At 41.0% G+C, this 16,479-nt stretch overlaps 1 protein-coding gene across 5 annotated transcripts in view; it reads left to right on the top strand.

Annotated features, from left to right (window-relative positions):
* Positions 1–9,598, top strand: part of Trpm7 (transient receptor potential cation channel, subfamily M, member 7) — an 84,704-nt gene extending 75,106 nt beyond the window's left edge. For 2 of the 5 annotated variants that reach the window (XR_001783160.2, XR_001783159.2), the window contains exons 31-40: positions 8–33; positions 819–867; positions 1,793–1,843; positions 1,922–1,987; positions 3,211–3,494; positions 3,607–3,689; positions 3,840–4,045; positions 5,662–5,713; positions 5,818–5,924; positions 8,200–9,593. Coding sequence is in view for 3 of the 5 variants with exons in the window: in NM_001164325.1 (NP_001157797.1) it covers positions 8–33; positions 1,793–1,843; positions 1,922–1,987; positions 3,211–3,494; positions 3,607–3,689; positions 3,840–4,045; positions 5,662–5,713; positions 5,818–5,924; positions 8,200–8,330 (1,006 nt within the window). In the remaining 2 variants the exon portion in view is untranslated. Of the gene's footprint in view, positions 1–7; positions 34–818; positions 1,547–1,792; positions 1,844–1,921; positions 1,988–3,210; positions 3,495–3,606; positions 3,690–3,839; positions 4,046–5,661; positions 5,714–5,817; positions 5,925–8,199 lie in introns of those variants that run through there. The other 3 variants (NM_001164325.1, NM_021450.2, XM_017319154.2) reach the window with 2 other exon arrangements.
* Positions 9,599–16,479: the final 6,881 nt, after the last annotated feature.

The raw sequence follows: 16,479 nt of genomic DNA, 5'->3' as shown, positions 1-16,479 counted from the left end.
TCTTTAGGCCATCTGAAGGAGGAACATTAAATGGTGAGTCCGTATGGTAGATTTAATTTGAAAATTAAAGGTCATAATTAAAGCATTTACCATATTATCGTAGGTAAGACATGTTAGACTTCAAGTTTTAAAAAGCCAGGGAAGTTGAAAGACTTCGCTCATCTTTAATATAGATAATTTAGACACATGACCCACCTATAAATTATTTTGCCCTCTTTTCTGTTACCACTCCCCAGCACCCAAACCCAGAGTACTGTTAATACACTAGGCTCTCTGGCTGTGGCCTCCATCGTAAATAACACAGTGGCTTACTTTATGTGGGTTTGTGGTATAACATAAGCAGAGTCATGCAGTTATAACTGTTAAGAGATTCATCACTATTACTGTATTAGTGTAGTTTGTGGATTATTAGTATTTCATATAGTATTTCCTTTTTGGAATATATTGAATTTATCCATTCTATTTGATGGACATTTCATCAGCTTCCAGTGTGTAATCATTATCCTTTCTGTTGCTATAAGCATTTTTGCTCGTGTTGTGTGGTAAACATAAATTTGCTTTTCATGGTTATATGCCTCGGGGTGGAATTGCTGGGTCGTAGCTTATGCATATGTTCATATTCAGTAGTTACTACCTGCCAGATAGGTTTTCAGAGTAGTTATTCCATACTGGCTTCCTTCCTGTAGTTTACTGCTAGTCTATCTTCTACCACCAAAATAATTTCTCCTGAAAGATTTGATCTTGCCACTCCTCTGCTTGACATTTTTCCCATTGTCATTCAGTAAAATGCAGTGTCCTTTCTTTGCATGACATATTAGGCTCTTCACAATTTGATATTGCCTGCTTCTGTAGCTTCACCTCCTTCAGGTATGCTTATGCTCTTGCTCGTTAATTTGCAATCTTGGTTGCATATTCAGATCACTGTAGAGTCATCTGTGTGATGCCACAGAGCTGTAGATTTAGATACTGTGGACTGAATGTCAGTGGGTGATGGTCAGATAGCTCCACAGACTATTCTAATTTTATGTAGTCATTCATACTAAACTGCTTGGGGTTTCTCAAATGTAGCGTGTACTTTAGCACCTCAGATATTCTTGTAAGTGTACCCTAAAAATTCACTGCCTTGCAGATTGCTATTTCTCTCCCCTCTGTCCTTATTAACCAGGCAGCCTTAGTTGTTCCTCTGCTGTAGTCCTCATGATGTACGTGTATGTACATAGGTGCCTGTATATACTATATCTCTTTATACAATTGCAGTGTTAAAACTGTTGGCTTTTATTCTGTGTGAGAGAGCAGATTTCCTTCTTGTTTATATTCTAGAACGTAGTACCTCACAGGTCTATTGTTCTCCATCTCTTCTCCCTAAGATTAAAAGTAAAATCCTCAATAAATACATACATAAAATTGAGCTGTGGAGAAGGGGATCTGGGTTATCCTTACATCCCAGCTCACTTCTCACATTAGAACACCTAAAATAGTAAGATGGTCATTGTCCCCAAACCCAAAGGGCAAGAAACAGAACAGTTTTTCTTTTCAAGTGGCAGGTGTGAAGGTGCAGTTTATGCCAAGATGGAGAGTGGGGCCTCATGTGTTTCTTCCCAGGTGTTTGGAGCACAGTGGCTACTGTTTTACTCAGTGAAATGTGATGTGTGATAGTAGTTTTTTTATTATCTTTCTTTTTTCCCGATAGGATAGGTTATGAAAGAAATTTAAGATTATTATTTGAGAATGTCTTAGCATAAATTTATGCTGTACAGGTGCTTTTTAAAGTCTGATTTATTTACAATTTTAGGTCTTGCTTCTCCATTTAAGCCCGTTTTGGATACAAATTACTATTATTCAGGTCAGTGATACTGAAAACAAAATTTACTGATCTTTGAAGTATTAGAGATTTCATCATTTGTCTCTCATTTCAATGCAGCTGTGGAAAGAAATAACCTGATGAGGTTGTCACAGAGTATTCCCTTCGTTCCTGTACCTCCACGAGGTAAATCCCAAAATCATAAAGTAAACTGTAACTGGTCTCTAGTCTTAACTTAGAAGAATGTGGGTCAGGACAGACTGAGGAGGATTCCTGTGAAGAAATGCCAGCTTTGTGCACCTTCTTAGCCTTTGAGAAGCACAGAGTGTGCTAAAATATGGGATAGAAACTATTCTTTGTTCTATTTCAAAACCTGGAAAGTTGACATTATGGGGTGTGTGAGACAGGCGGCTCTAACCAGAAGTCTAACATTTTCCTCGAGACTGTTTTACTTGCTTCCTAAAAGTTTATCCTCACGAGCTAGCAAGATGAGCCAGTCAGTAAGAAGATGAGTTCTTTCTCAAAACCTTGTAAAGAAGCCAGGTGCACCAGTAAGTGTTGTCATTTCCAGCACTCTGGCCAGCCGGCCTAGCCTAATTACTGGGCTTCAGGCCAGTTACAGACCCTGCTCCAAAAACTAATATGGCTGGCTGGCTGGCTGCTGAGGAATTGTAAATAGTCTAGCTATGACGTTCCCTTCCAGCCCCTGCCTGCTTATGTGTGTCTGTACTCCCCACACAGTGGTCATTACATGCTACAGTTTGAAAAGTGCTTGTGGGGCTGGAGAGATGGCTCAGCGGTTAAGAGCACTGACTTCTCTTCCAGAGGTCCCGAGTTCAATTCCCAGCAACCACATGGTGGCCCAAAACTATCTGTAATGGGGTCGGATGCCCTCTTCTGGTGTGTCTGAAGACAGTGACAGTGTATTCACATATAATAAATAAATCTTAAAAAGAAAAGAAAAGTGTTTGTCTTTAAACGTAAGCTCAATAATATTAAACTGTTTTTTAAGTTTGTAATATACATGCATAAAATGTGGTGGTGTGCACACAGACAGCAAAGGAGAACCTTGTGTCCTGCTCTGTTACTTGGTGCCTTGTATCTCACTGCACCTGGAACCAGGCTGGTAACTAGCAAAGCCCAGAGCTCCAAGTAGCACTGGGTTACCGTTGCCCACGTGCTGGTCTCCTCAGGTTTGCCCAACAAACATTTTATCCAGTTAGCCACATCCCCTTCAAAGGAAGTGTATTTCTATTTTTATCACGTATCATTTTTTTGTAAAATTGCAACTTTCGGGTTATCTTTTATTTTTTGTTTAATATTAACCATAGATAATTACAAATTCTTACTATTCTTTGTCATTTTTTTAAAGTTATGATTTGATCTTAAACTGTTCATTTGTGTTACAGGCGAGCCTGTCACAGTGTACCGTCTGGAGGAGAGTTCTCCCAGTATACTGAATAACAGCATGTCTTCATGGTCTCAGCTAGGCCTCTGTGCCAAAATTGAGTTTTTAAGTAAAGAGGAAATGGGAGGTGGTTTACGAAGAGCAGTCAAAGTGCTGTGTACCTGGTCAGAGCACGATATCCTGAAGTCAGGGCATCTCTATATCATTAAGTCATTTCTTCCTGAGGTGATAAACACATGGTCAAGCATTTATAAAGAAGATACGGTTCTACATCTCTGTCTCAGAGTAAGTGTCAGTGAACTTGACTGTAAGCTGTGATCTGAGTTTCCTATTTTAACTTTGGAAGTGTGAATAAATGAAATCTTACATATTGATAAGGCCCTTCCCTTTTCTATAGGAAATACAACAACAGAGAGCAGCACAAAAGCTCACATTTGCCTTTAATCAGATGAAACCCAAATCCATACCATATTCTCCAAGGTAAATGTTTGCCTTTGGTGGGGACTTCGTATTACTTAGATGGCAGTCTTTATTGGCACTCATTGTTGCTGGTGTGTATTTGCTATGCATTGCTACTTATCAATTAGAATCTCACTTACAATCCCCGGTGATATCTGACTTTTTTGTAAGGTTCCTTGAAGTTTTCCTGTTGTACTGCCATTCAGCAGGGCAGTGGTTTGCTGTAGAAGAGTGCATGACTGGTGAATTTAGAAAATACAACAACAATAATGGTGATGAAATCATTCCTACAAATACTCTAGAAGAGATCATGCTAGCCTTTAGCCACTGGACCTATGAATATACCAGAGGGGAGTTACTGGTACTTGACTTACAAGGTAAATCTAATACTAATTGAATTACTGAAGTGAAGTTCTCACCTATTCACATATTACACATGATATACAGATATCTGCTAGTTTAAAATCTTAGGCTGGTAGACAGTGTAAAATGAGTCATTTACAGTCATTGAGTATAGTCATTGGGGTTTTGAATAATGAGATTGGTTGTCTTAACTTTTATTGAGGTATAGTTTTACTATGCATCCCAAACTGGCCTGGTACTTGTAACTTTCCTGCCCGAGTCTCCCAAGTGCTGTGACTGAAGGGATGTGCCACCACACCTAGCCTAACTAATTTTTTTCCTTTTTTTTTTTCCGACACAGGGCTTCTCTGTGTAGCCCTGGCTGTCCTGGAACTCACTTTGTAGACCTCGAACTCAGAAATCTGCCTGCTTCTGCCTCCCAAGTGCTGGGATTAAAGGTGTTTGTCACCACTGGCTGGCTAGCCTAGCTATCTTAATAGTTAGGGTGATACATATTCATATGAAATCTACTACAATACTCTTAGTTGTCTAACTCTTAGTATTTCCTAGGTATAAAAATCATTTTTTTACCAAAGCAGTAATGAATGTCTTTGTTTTTTGTTTTATGTTATCTTTCACTAAACTATCCAAAAATAAATTAGTAGCTTATAACAACTGCTTAACTCATGGCTTCCAGAAACTCGGGGATGTCAGAAGAGGGCAGCAGATCCCCTGGAACTGCAGTTCTTAGACTGTCCCCTGGAGTTCCAGGCAGTTGTGAGCCTCTGTGTGGGTGCTGGGAAAAGCAGTAAGTGCTCTTACACTCTGAGCCATTTCTTCTGCCCCATACATCCAGAACTTAGATAGACTAGATATCTCATCACTATTGTCCTTTCTGAGAGCTTGAATTGCTGAAGACATTGGATAGTTTATTTGGAATTAAATATCTTAGATCTTGGTTCACTACTATCTTCGTAACTAAAATGGGGTTTCCTATAGTAGGATGATTTTAGGTAGTTGGACTTAGATGGCAGCTGCTTTTTCCAAGAGAGAAAGCTCAGACTCTTTCCCCACCCTGGTTCTTTGGGTTTTGAGACAGACTCACAGTGTATCCTTGTAGCCTTGTAGCCTTGTAGCCTTGTAGCCTTGGCTGACCTGGAACTGGCTACTTAAACCAGGCAAACTCAAACTCACACATCCTCCTTCCTCTCCTTCAGGAGTGCTGGGATTAATGGTGTGAGCCACCCCACCTAGTGGTAGAAAGCCAGAACAAGGGCTTGTTCCAGATTCTTTCCACCTATTCTCCCCTCACCTGTGATTTTCACACCTTAGGCAGGCACTGTACGACTACTAACTACCCTGCTGTTTACATCGCCCTCTATATCACTAAGTCTGAGGTATTGGATAAATTTGTAGCATGGAGGTACGTGCTACATTGGTAGACCTTCACTCCAGTTTTAATTTTGCTTCTGTGGCCAGAGCTGTTGCTGCTCTCATTTCTGTCAGTGGGCTCCTAAATTGGCTTGAGAGATAAGTGAGATTTATTAACATTGTGATTAAGAATTATGCTATAAAATATCTCCACACTTTTATTATGTGAACATAAACCTTTATATCATGTTATTTGTCTTTTTTATGTATGCATTTAAAGGAGTGGGAGAAAACTTGACTGACCCATCTGTAATAAAAGCTGAAGAAAAAAGGTAATGAGATTTAACTGTTTTGTTGTGGCATAATTTGCTGTTTTCAACTCCACATTTCCACTTCTTTAAACTTAAACTCCCTTCTTTACTCACCAATTCTGCAGATCCTGTGACATGGTTTTTGGCCCTGCCAATCTAGGAGAAGATGCAATAAAAAACTTCAGAGCCAAACATCACTGTAATTCTTGCTGTCGAAAGCTTAAACTTCCAGGTAAAAATTTTCACTCCTTATCTGCTATGTGATCCAAGCTAGCTTTGAATTCAAGATTTGGCTACCCTAGTCTCTGGGTTACTGGAATTATATACATTTGCTGTCATGCTGAGCTTATAGGATTTTAATCCATATGCTGTATATGGTGCTTACTATAAAAAGGCCAAAGGTACAAAGATTTGGGTAATGGCCTGGAATTCCTGTTGTGGTGGCTCCTTCATAAGTACACGTGAGCTCTTCTTCCATTACTCCAGGTCCAGAGGGTTTGGCTCCTTTTTCTGGTCTGTGAGGGCACTAGACACACATATGATATGCATACATAAATACAAGTAAAACACTTGCACACACCTAGAAAAGTAAACACAGCTTAGAGGGAGAAAATTATTTTAATTTTGCTTAAAAATAAAAAATTTTAAAATGTCAGTTTAAATATTTTTTAAAGCCATTAACTGTACTTTTACACTTTGATTAAATTGAGAATTTTTTTTCTCTTTGTTTCTTTAAAATGTTCATTTTGGTGGGCATAGTTATACATGCCTCTAATTCCAGCATTCAGGAAACAGAGTCTTGTGTATCTCTGAATTTTAAGGCCAGCCTGGACTACATAGGCAATTCTAGGTTAGCCAAGGCTAAATAAACTTTCTTTCTCAAAATGGGGTTGAGGGTGTATTAATTCTTTGGGAGTTCCACACACTGGCTTAATCGTATTCACTGCCTGCCATACCTCCTGTTTACCTGTGTGTCTTCCTTTTTTTCTTAAACCCATCAAGTCCATTTGTGCTACCCATATATTCCTGGGTGTGTTCAACTTACCAGGAATTACTTGGTTGGGGAGTTAGGGGGTGGGGTCTTGCTTTGTGTATCAGGCTGGCTCTGAATTTCTAGATCCGCCTGCCTCAGCCTGGCCACACCTGACATTTTATGTGGGTTCTGAGAATAAAACTCTAGTCCTTATGCTTGTGTGACAAGTATTTTACTGACTGAGCCATCTATACTGAGCTATCTATAGGGACATTTTTAAAGAATACTGACTTTCCTCTCCCAGGTAGTTCCTTGACTATGGTTAGAACTTACCTGTCACCTCTCCATTTTGACATTTGGTCTACATGGGGCTTGTGCTGTTAGAATCACTGTGAGTGCTTATATATGCAGCTGCTCTCCTGTGTCTGGAAGACATCGCTCCCTTGTGTTTATATACTTCTTGTGGCTCTTAGTCTTTTCTATCACTCCTTCCCCAGTGTGTTTTCTGTTCTCTTCATGTTTAGTTTGGTTTTGTTGTTGTTGTTGTTGTTGTTTTTGTTTGTTTGGTTTTTTGTTTGTTTGTTTGTTTTGTTTTTTTTTTTTTGTCTGTGTGTGTATTCAAGATACTCCTGTCAGGTGTTTTAACTGTTAAAGATAATTCACACTTTGTAGATTGCCTCTTCACTCAAATGATAGTGGTTTTTGCGTACAGAAACATTTTAGTTTCATGAGGTCTGTTTATTAATTTTTGGTCTTAAATGTCTACAAGGCTAGGATCCTGTTGGGAAAGTCCTTTCGTGTACCAGTGAATTGAAGTCTATTCCCAACTGTATCTATCTGAGTCAGCACATCAGATCTTATGTTGAGTTCCTTGATACAGTCATGGTTGAGTTTTGTGCTGGATGAGACACAAGTATCAGATTTCATTCTTCTACATGTAGCTATCTAGTTTGTAAAAGCACATCTGTTGAATATACCCTCTGAAAGTTTGTTGGCATCTTTCGGGTAGGAATATGCACTTGAGAGAGTTTTGGCTAATTTATTTGTGTTTCCATGTGAAATTTAAGATTCTTTTTCAATTTTGTCAAGAATTGTGTTGGAATTTTGATGGGATTACATTGAATCCATAGATTGCTTTTGGTGTGATAGCCATTTTCACAGTATTAACCATAACAGTGTAATGAGCATGGGGCGTTTTCCATCTGTGGTACAAGACTGTGACCCTTTTGTCACAAGCGTGACAAAAGCAGGGCCTTGTGCACTGTGTTCATTAATGTACTGTAAACTTACATAACTACAAAATTGTACACACCTTATACGCTGTCTGTTGCTATATTATCATATTTACATGGTTTACTGATTTGTACTCCTTATGTAATAATTAAATAGAAATGTATGGTTATTAAGTTTGTAATTTAAGAAAATTGATCTGACACATTGAAAATTAATGTAGAAAATGTTCTTAATTCTTCATTTGTAAGTTTCTGACTTTTTTTCTTTTTTTTCCTTTTCTCTGCTGGGATTGTGAACATAGATTTGAAGAGGAATGACTACACGCCTGATAAAATTATATTTCCTCAGGATGAGTCATCAGATTTGAATCTTCAATCTGGAAATTCCACCAAAGAATCAGAAGCAACAAATTCTGTTCGTCTGATGTTATAGTGCTGAGTCATTGGTTTTTGCCTACACTTCACAAAAGTGTAACTGTCAGTTTTCCTTTCGGGGGAATTGATGATATAGGAAGATGTGTGCAAAATGAGCTTGCTGGCCCCACACATAGTCTAGAGGTAATGTTCTCATTGAAAAACGCCTGGAGGCTGCAGATGACAGCTGGAAAGTGCTAGCTGGCAGAGAGTCAGTGCTCTCGGCTGGTGAAGGGCGGGAACCTTGCTGCTGAGAGTGGTGGTTCTCTCACCTGGTGCAGGACCATTAACCAAAGTCAAGTCTTCAGATTTGATTGGCTGCTCAGTCACAGCCATTCAGCTAAGGAAACTAAATTGCGCAGCTTTTTAAATGGCTGAAGTCTTCCTCAGTTTGTGCTCTATGATAATGATGTTAGCTCTCAACTAGGTGTTTGTGGCCACGGGAGAACTACTCCTTACAATTTTGCTTCACAGGCATGTTACAAAGCCTGCACTGAAAACCGTTTGTCTTCCCTCTCTCCCTCCCTCTTTTCCCTGTAGTATTGAGGATCAAACCCAGGGCCTCATGAAGACCATTTTCTAAGAGACATTTTATTTAAGAATCAACTATAGAGTCTATGTTTATGGATACAGCCAGTTTTTGTTAAACAAAACCTGAATTGTGCAAAAGGGTTTTTTAACATTTATCAATGTTAAGTAAAAGAAAGCCATGATAAATAAGAATTAACTCACTGTTCAATGGGTGTTTCCTGTGAGGAAGGTTACAGTTGTAACAGCCTGCAGTTGCATACATCTCCAAAGATTTACAGACTTAGTGTATCAAATCAGAGTGTCATGTGAGCTCTCACATTGAAAATTCTATAGGAATGTGTCAATGTGAATTCTATTTCTGGTACTTAAGAAATCAGTTGTTGGATTATCCTTATACAGTATAGGGAGATCACAATACAACTTTATGCCAATAAAATCTAACTTAATTGCCCAGATATTTTTGCATATTTAGCAACAAGAAAAGCTTATCATTTGACTCAAGTTTTATGCTTTCTCTTTCTTTTCATTTCCTAGGTACTAATTTTAATTTTTATTTGGAAGGAGCAGTGTAAAGCTTACTTGTATTCAATAGTGTATCTCATAGATACAGACAAGGCCGCAGAGATAAGCTGTTAAATAGTGTTTAATGTTGATGTGGAGAGAAAGGTGTATTACTTAAAAATACTATACCATATACGTTTTGTATATCATTAAATCTTTAAAAGAAATTAAATTTATTCTTGTTTACAGATGTTTAATGAGTTTACTCATTCTGAAATGCATGGTTTGTCTGTGTGTGTCTGTGTGTGTGTCTGTGTGGCATGCAATGGGGGTCAGAAAACAACTTCAGGTGTCAGTCCTGAAGTCCATAAGAATACCATCTTCACTCGCATTTATTTTGGCTGGAAGATGTACACTTCTTGTGGTCAGAGGACTACTTTCAAGAGTCAGTTTTCTCCTTTTCCCCACGTAGGTTCCAGGGGTCAAAACCAAGTCATCGGGGTTCGCAGCAAGCATTACCTGCTAAGCCATCTTGCTAGCTACTTCAGCCTTGTTTTCATCTTGTCTTTCAGCACTGTGCACACAGGCTAGCTGACCCTTGTGTGTCTAGGGATTCTTGTTTCTTTCCTTCCATCTCTCCATAGGAAGCTTTGGGATTACATCCACTACTGCAGCTGGCTTTCATATGGGTTCTAGGGATCTAAACTCTGAGCTTACAATGGTCAGCTTTTCTCCGTCTACCATGTGGCTCCCAGGGATGGAATTCAGGTCACTGGCTTAGTGGCAAGCACCTTTACCCATTATGCCATGTCTTTTGCTGTTTTTAATCTCCAGCTAATCAGAAAAATGATTCATGTTTAATTTTATATTGTTTTTACAAAATAATTTAGAACTTCTTGAGGCTGGAGTTAAGAACACTGGTTGCTCTTCCAGAGGACCCAGGTTCAATTCCCAGCACCAACATGGCAGCTCACAACTGTTCATAACTCAATTCTAGGGGATCCAACACCCTCACACATGCAGGTAAAATGTCAATCAGTACAATAAAATAAATATTTTTTAAATGTCACATATTTTTAAACACTTTATGCACTTAAGCCATGTAATAGTCCTGTAAAATATGTTAGTCCATTTTATAAGTGAAAGAAATCAAGATTACTGTAGATACTTTTAGTATGTAGCAATATTAGGATTCAGACCCAGGCATTCAAGTTTTCCCGAGCTTTTAAGCAGTGTTCTGTATTGACTGTCCAGCAAAGTGACAATTGATGCTTGCTTTTAATTGTCAACTTTGAGACAACTTAGAATCACTTGGAAAGAGTTTCAGTTGAAGAATTAATCTAGATCAGGTTGACCTCTGGGATTGTGTGGGATTGTCTTAATTTGTGTGGGAAGTTCCAACCCAGTCCCTGGTTTGGGGTTCTGGGCTGTGCAAGAGTGGGAGGGGCTGCCCGAATGCAAGGTAGTTGGCTGGGGTGCTGCAGTCATTCTTTTTGCTTCACTGTGGATATAGTGACTGACTGGAGCCCCTCCTGCTTCCGTAGCATCCCTAAAATGCTGAAGGGGGACCTGCAATAGTATACCAGATAAACACCTCCTTTCCTAACTTGTATTTTGTCCAGAAATTGTATCACAGCAACAAAAATGAAACTTTAAGAGGTAGGTGCCATTTCGGGCTGGGCGTGGTGGTGCACGCCTTTAATCCCAGCACTCTGGAGGCAGAGGCAGGCGGATTTCTGAGTTTGAGGACAGCCAAGGGCTACACAGAGAAACCCTGTCTCAAAAAACAAAACAAAAAACAAAAAAAGAGGTGCCATTTCCTGAACACTTACTCAGACGTATTTCCTTTGACCTTTTTGTTATTGTTGTTTATTCTGGAGAATGACTGTAAGTGACAATTTTTATCCCAAACAAGCATTGCCTTTGTTGAATCAAATGCCCCTTTGTGACCATCAAGAGCATCAGGCACACAAATGCTGCATATGCATACATTCAGACAAAACACTGTAAACTCAAAATGTTTTTTAAAAAATTATCACAATACCAAAGGATGATGTAGAATGTGTTTGAGTAGTCAGTTAAGGCAAGAATTCTTATAGCTGTTCATTGCTTAGAAGAATGATAGAAACTAGGCAGTGATGGTACATGCCTTTAATTCCATCACTTGGGAGGGAGAGGCAGGTGGGTCTCTGAGTTTGAAGCCAGCCTGGTTTACAGAGTTCCAGGATGGCCAGGGCTACAGAGAAACCCTGCCTTGAACCACCTCCCCCCCCCCAAAAAAAAGTATAATAGAAAAGCTATTTGCGGGCTGGTGAGATGGCTCAGTGGGTTAGAGCACCCGACTGCTCTTCCGAAGGTCCAGAGTTCAAATCCCAGCAACCACATGGTGGCTCACAACCATCCGTAACGAGATCTGACTCCCTCTTCTGGAGTGTCTGAAGACAGCTACAATGTACTTACATATAATAAATAAATAAATCTTAAAAAAAAAAAGAAAAGAAAAGAAAAGCTATTTGCAGTGTGGAGATTTTTTTTTTCCCTTTCTATGTACTGCAACTTAACTAATTTTCACATCTTGTGTTGGAAGACCCTACATTGTTGTGAGCTTTTCCTTAGAATTCCAAGCTCAGGAATGTTCTGATTGTCTGAAGCAGTTTTGGGTAAGCTTTTGTTGTGGTGTGAGGCCAGAGATTGTCTATTAGTGTGCAGCACTCACCAGGACCAACGGGGCTTTTGTGTCTTTTTCTACCCAACAGCTAGCTCTTCTTTCTAGGGATTTGCATGTCACATATTACATACACAGTATTAAAGCAGCATAGATAACACAAGAGCAAATGTATCAACCGGCCATGGTGGCACACACCTTTAATCCCAACACTAGGGAGGCAGAGTCAGGCTGAACTCACTCTGTATTGCACTTGAACTCAAAATTCATGAAGCATATTTATATTTTGAGACAGATTTCTTTCCCCCATGAATGTATCATGGTATAGCTGCTTCCATTAGTAAAAGTATAAGCATGCACACCTAGGAGACATGTAGACCTGTGTAATGTATATCAAAGTGTTTACACTGACTCCATGTTCAGTCCCTCCCCACCCTTTTTTTTTAAAGATGTATTTATTTTTATTTTATGTATATGAGTACACTGTAGCTGTACAGATGGTTGTGAGCCACCATGTGGTTGCTGGGATTTGAACTCAGGACCTTTGACAGAACAGTCAATGAGTGCTCTTACCCACCCGCTGAGCCATCTCATCAGCCCCCCATTCCCCCTTTTTAAGTGTGTGTGAGTTCCTGCACGTATGAATGTGTACTGTGTGTGCTCTGGGTGCTGGTGGAGACCAGAAGAGTGTTGGGATTCTCTAGAATCCAACAGGTACTTGTGACCTGCTCAACTCGAGTGCTGGAAACTGAACTCCAATACCCCCTGAGAGAGAAAAGCCATTGCTTTTAACCGGGTCATTTCCCCAGCCCTCCATGTTCAACTTTACACATTTTAATTTTTCTTTGTGTAGGGGTGTTTTGCCTGCACACATGCATGCCTGCACCCTTGTATGCTGCTGTTCAGGGTCTGCTGTCCCATCTGCTGTGGTGTGATCAACAACAATCGCAACTGCTGGATCGTGGGAGGGCTGGGAGTGGAAGAACCTCGGGCACAGGCAGTAAGAACAGATTCGGGGGAGGCAGCATCAGTGAAACAGCTTGTCTAAGGGGGAGAGCAAAAGCTATGTAAACCTTTTGTAGGGTGAGTAGGGTGTGAGTGTATATCATTGGCCACAGTGCTGGGGGTTCATGAGGGGAAATTCTAGATGCTGCTGGGCATGACCTTATAAGGAGAGAGGAAGTTAACCTGGCTACTGTGCTACCCAACCCCCTCTGGTGAGGCAAGGGTCGGGGCACAGGGCTGTGCACAGAAACACAAAGGCCCAGAGCAGGGGAAGCCATTCTACTGCAGATCTGGGACGAGATTTCCGGGATTTGCACACAACTTGGCCCCTCTCTTGGCTCGGGGCCTGCTACGAGGCCCCACAGCATGCCTGGCTAGAAGAGGGCTTTGGATCCCCTGAAACCAGAGTTGTTAGACATTTGTAAGCAGCAGTGCCGAGAACAGAACCTGTGTACTCTCTCCAACCCTGAATTAGTCTTAATATTTATATATGTGGATATACGTGTGTATGTGGAAGTCATAGGTCAGACTGAGGCATTCCCACGGGAGCTATCCACCTTGTTTTTTAAGACAGGGTCTCTCTGTGAGCTCACCAAGTAGACTTAGATTGCCTATCCCAGAGATCAAAGATTACATGCACTTGGCACCACACCAGATCTGATTGTCTGAGAAGTACTTCACTAATTAAGCCATCTCCAAGAACTCACCATCTCTTAACATTTGAAGGCATTTATGGTTAACCTTTAAGAGTAAGATTAGGAAAAGGATTGAGTAAACTTTTGACTGGCATGCAGGAGGCCCTAGGTTCTACCCAACACAGGAAGAAAGGAGAGAATAGAAAAGACAATTTAAGCAACCATAAAAGTACCCTTGTAAGAAGTGCCAATTGCGCTGGAGCAGTGGTTCAGTGGTGAAGAGCCCTGGCTGCTGTTCCAGAGGATCAGTTTTGATAGCCAGCACCCACATGGTGGCTCACACCCACCCATCTGTAAATCCAGACCCAGGAGGTCCTCTCCCCTCCTCTAGGCTCTACAGGCAGCATGCACACAGGTGCATACCCAGGTAAAATACTGGCACACAAACTGCGTGTGTTTAAAAGAGAGCACCGGTTGCTCTTGCAAGGGATCCAGGGTTAGTTAGTTCCCACCCACACAGTGGCTCACAGCCACCTGTAACTCCAGTCCCAGCAACACCTGTTCTGGCTTTTGAGGACACCAAGTGTATAGATGGTGCACATACATGCATGCCAGCAAAACATTCATACATTAGAAAATACTTTTAGGGTTCTGGAGAGATGGCTCAGTGGGTAAGAGCACTGACTGCTCTACCAGAGGTCCTGAGTTCAATTCCCAGCAACCACATGGTGGCTCACAACCATCTGTAATGGGATCCGATGCCCTCTTCTGGTGTGTCTGAAGACAGTGACAGTGTATTCACATACATGAAATAGATATATAATTTTTTTTAAAATCTAAAGTGAAAACAACCTTTCTTGGGAGAAATCAAAGAAAAGTGAGAAACTAGGGAAAAACAAGTGGGAAGGGTCCCAAGAGAGAAATAAACATTGAGTTGGTTCGTTGTTTAGGGGCTTTTTATAGGATTTAGACCAGAAACTGGACAAAGACTGAGAACCCCAGCTGGACATAGTGGCTCCTGTCTTTAATAGAAGAAGCACTTGGGAGGCAGAGACAGGTGGAACTCTGAGTTCAAGGCCAGCCTAGACTACAGTTCCAGGACAGTCAAGGCTATAGAGAAACTGTCTCAAACAAACAAACCATATTGAGAGTCCTATTGCAAATGGTTGATTCTCTGCACACAGGGAGCAGGGCAATGAAAGGTTTACATACTCTGTGCACGTTCTTCTGATCCACGCAGATAGAAGAGCGGTCCCTCTCTCAAGCGCCCTGATCACCTCTGACTTGCTTTGTTGAGCTTGACTGGTTTGCCGGCTGTTAGCCTGGGCTGCCAGGGCCATCTCGGCCAACCTTGCAAGTATTGCTGCTCTGACCTAGATGGGGTCTGTGAACTCAGGACCTCTGGAAGAGCAGTCAGTGCTCCTAACTGCTGAGCCATCTCTCCAGCCCCCTCACTTTAGATTTTTATTCATCACAATTGTGAGAGAATTCAAGAGCCCCAACCTTGATTTAACTTTCACCAGCTGTTTAGTCTCTGGAAGTCTCTGGCACACAGCTGCCTGGATGGACAAAGATCTCAATGATCTCTAAATTGCATCATATTGAAGATGATTTTATGTATGGGTAAACCTCACTCTTCTCAATTTCGCAGTGTGGTCTCTTACCAGAGAGCATTTCTCCTTGGTCCTTGTCTTCTTGCAGGAAATAATTCAGCCATGATGCAGTTTAAGTATAAATTTATCATCCCAGAGAGACTGAGGAGGGAAGGAAGGCTGGTTGAGCAGGGAGGATCTGCCCACTGGGTTATATGCTGGGGGCTTTTACAAGGTTTTATCACTAATTGTGAGAGGGGTTCTATATCCCTAGAGGCGAAGTAGCCCAGTCACCTCCAAGTCATTGCACCTCATCTCACCTTTTATTAAAACATTCCTTGTAAGTTTCTAGAAAAGCCCACGAGAAGAGGGGTCTCAACCCGCAATGCAAAGGACAAAGGACTGCACAGGCTGCGAAGGACGGTATGGAGTTCGGGTGGTGGTGCAGCCCTGCTTTACAGGTTCTTTGTAACTGTGCCAGAGCGGCAACAAGGAAAGTGCCTGGCACTTTAATTCCTGATCCAGCAGGAAGAAGCTAAGCTGCAGCATCAAGGATGCTTAACCATGGAGCATTCTCACCTGCCAAGACACAGCAGTTTCTGTTGTTACATCACACAGAATTCCTTACCTTCCAACCTCACTAGCAGATTAACATTGACGTTTTCACAAAAATCCATTATGTATCACCCATAGCATAAAAACCAAGTGGATTGGAATAACATAGTCACCCTTGCTACTCAACTTTAGCTTAACATAAATATGTGAAAAGAGCATAGACTGCACTTTCATATTGTCAAAATATTTAAAATACATGGGTGTAGATTTTGAAAGTACTGCACAATTTTCAGATGACTAGAAAGAAATATCTAAGAGGGGCAGATTAAAACAAGCCACCAAAGAGATAAGGAAAAATTAAGAAGCAGCCCTCTTACTTTAGTGTGAGCTGTATGAGCTGTGGGCAGTGGTGCCCTGGTGTGCAGATGAGGCAGGAATGTCACGTGCTAGGCAGTGGGAACACAGCATTGAGGACTGATGAGACAGGAGCTATGCTAGGGCTGTCAGAAGCTAGGTGTCTCCCAGTTAGAGTTAGATTGTATAGGAAGGGAAAATAAATCTAGAAAGGTTGTGACTATTGGTGTGAATTCTGATTCTCAATACATATATGCACATACACAGAGGGGCATCATTATGGATCTAATGTATATTTCTTAGTCATTGTGTGTGTTGCCGGGTGGTTTG

Source organism: Mus musculus, chromosome 2, assembly GCF_000001635.26.
Source record: "Mus musculus strain C57BL/6J chromosome 2, GRCm38.p6 C57BL/6J".
NCBI lineage: Eukaryota > Metazoa > Chordata > Mammalia > Rodentia > Muridae > Mus > Mus musculus.
The sequence above is the reverse complement of the archived record's forward strand: the minus strand, read 5'-3'. Positions and strand labels throughout refer to the sequence as shown.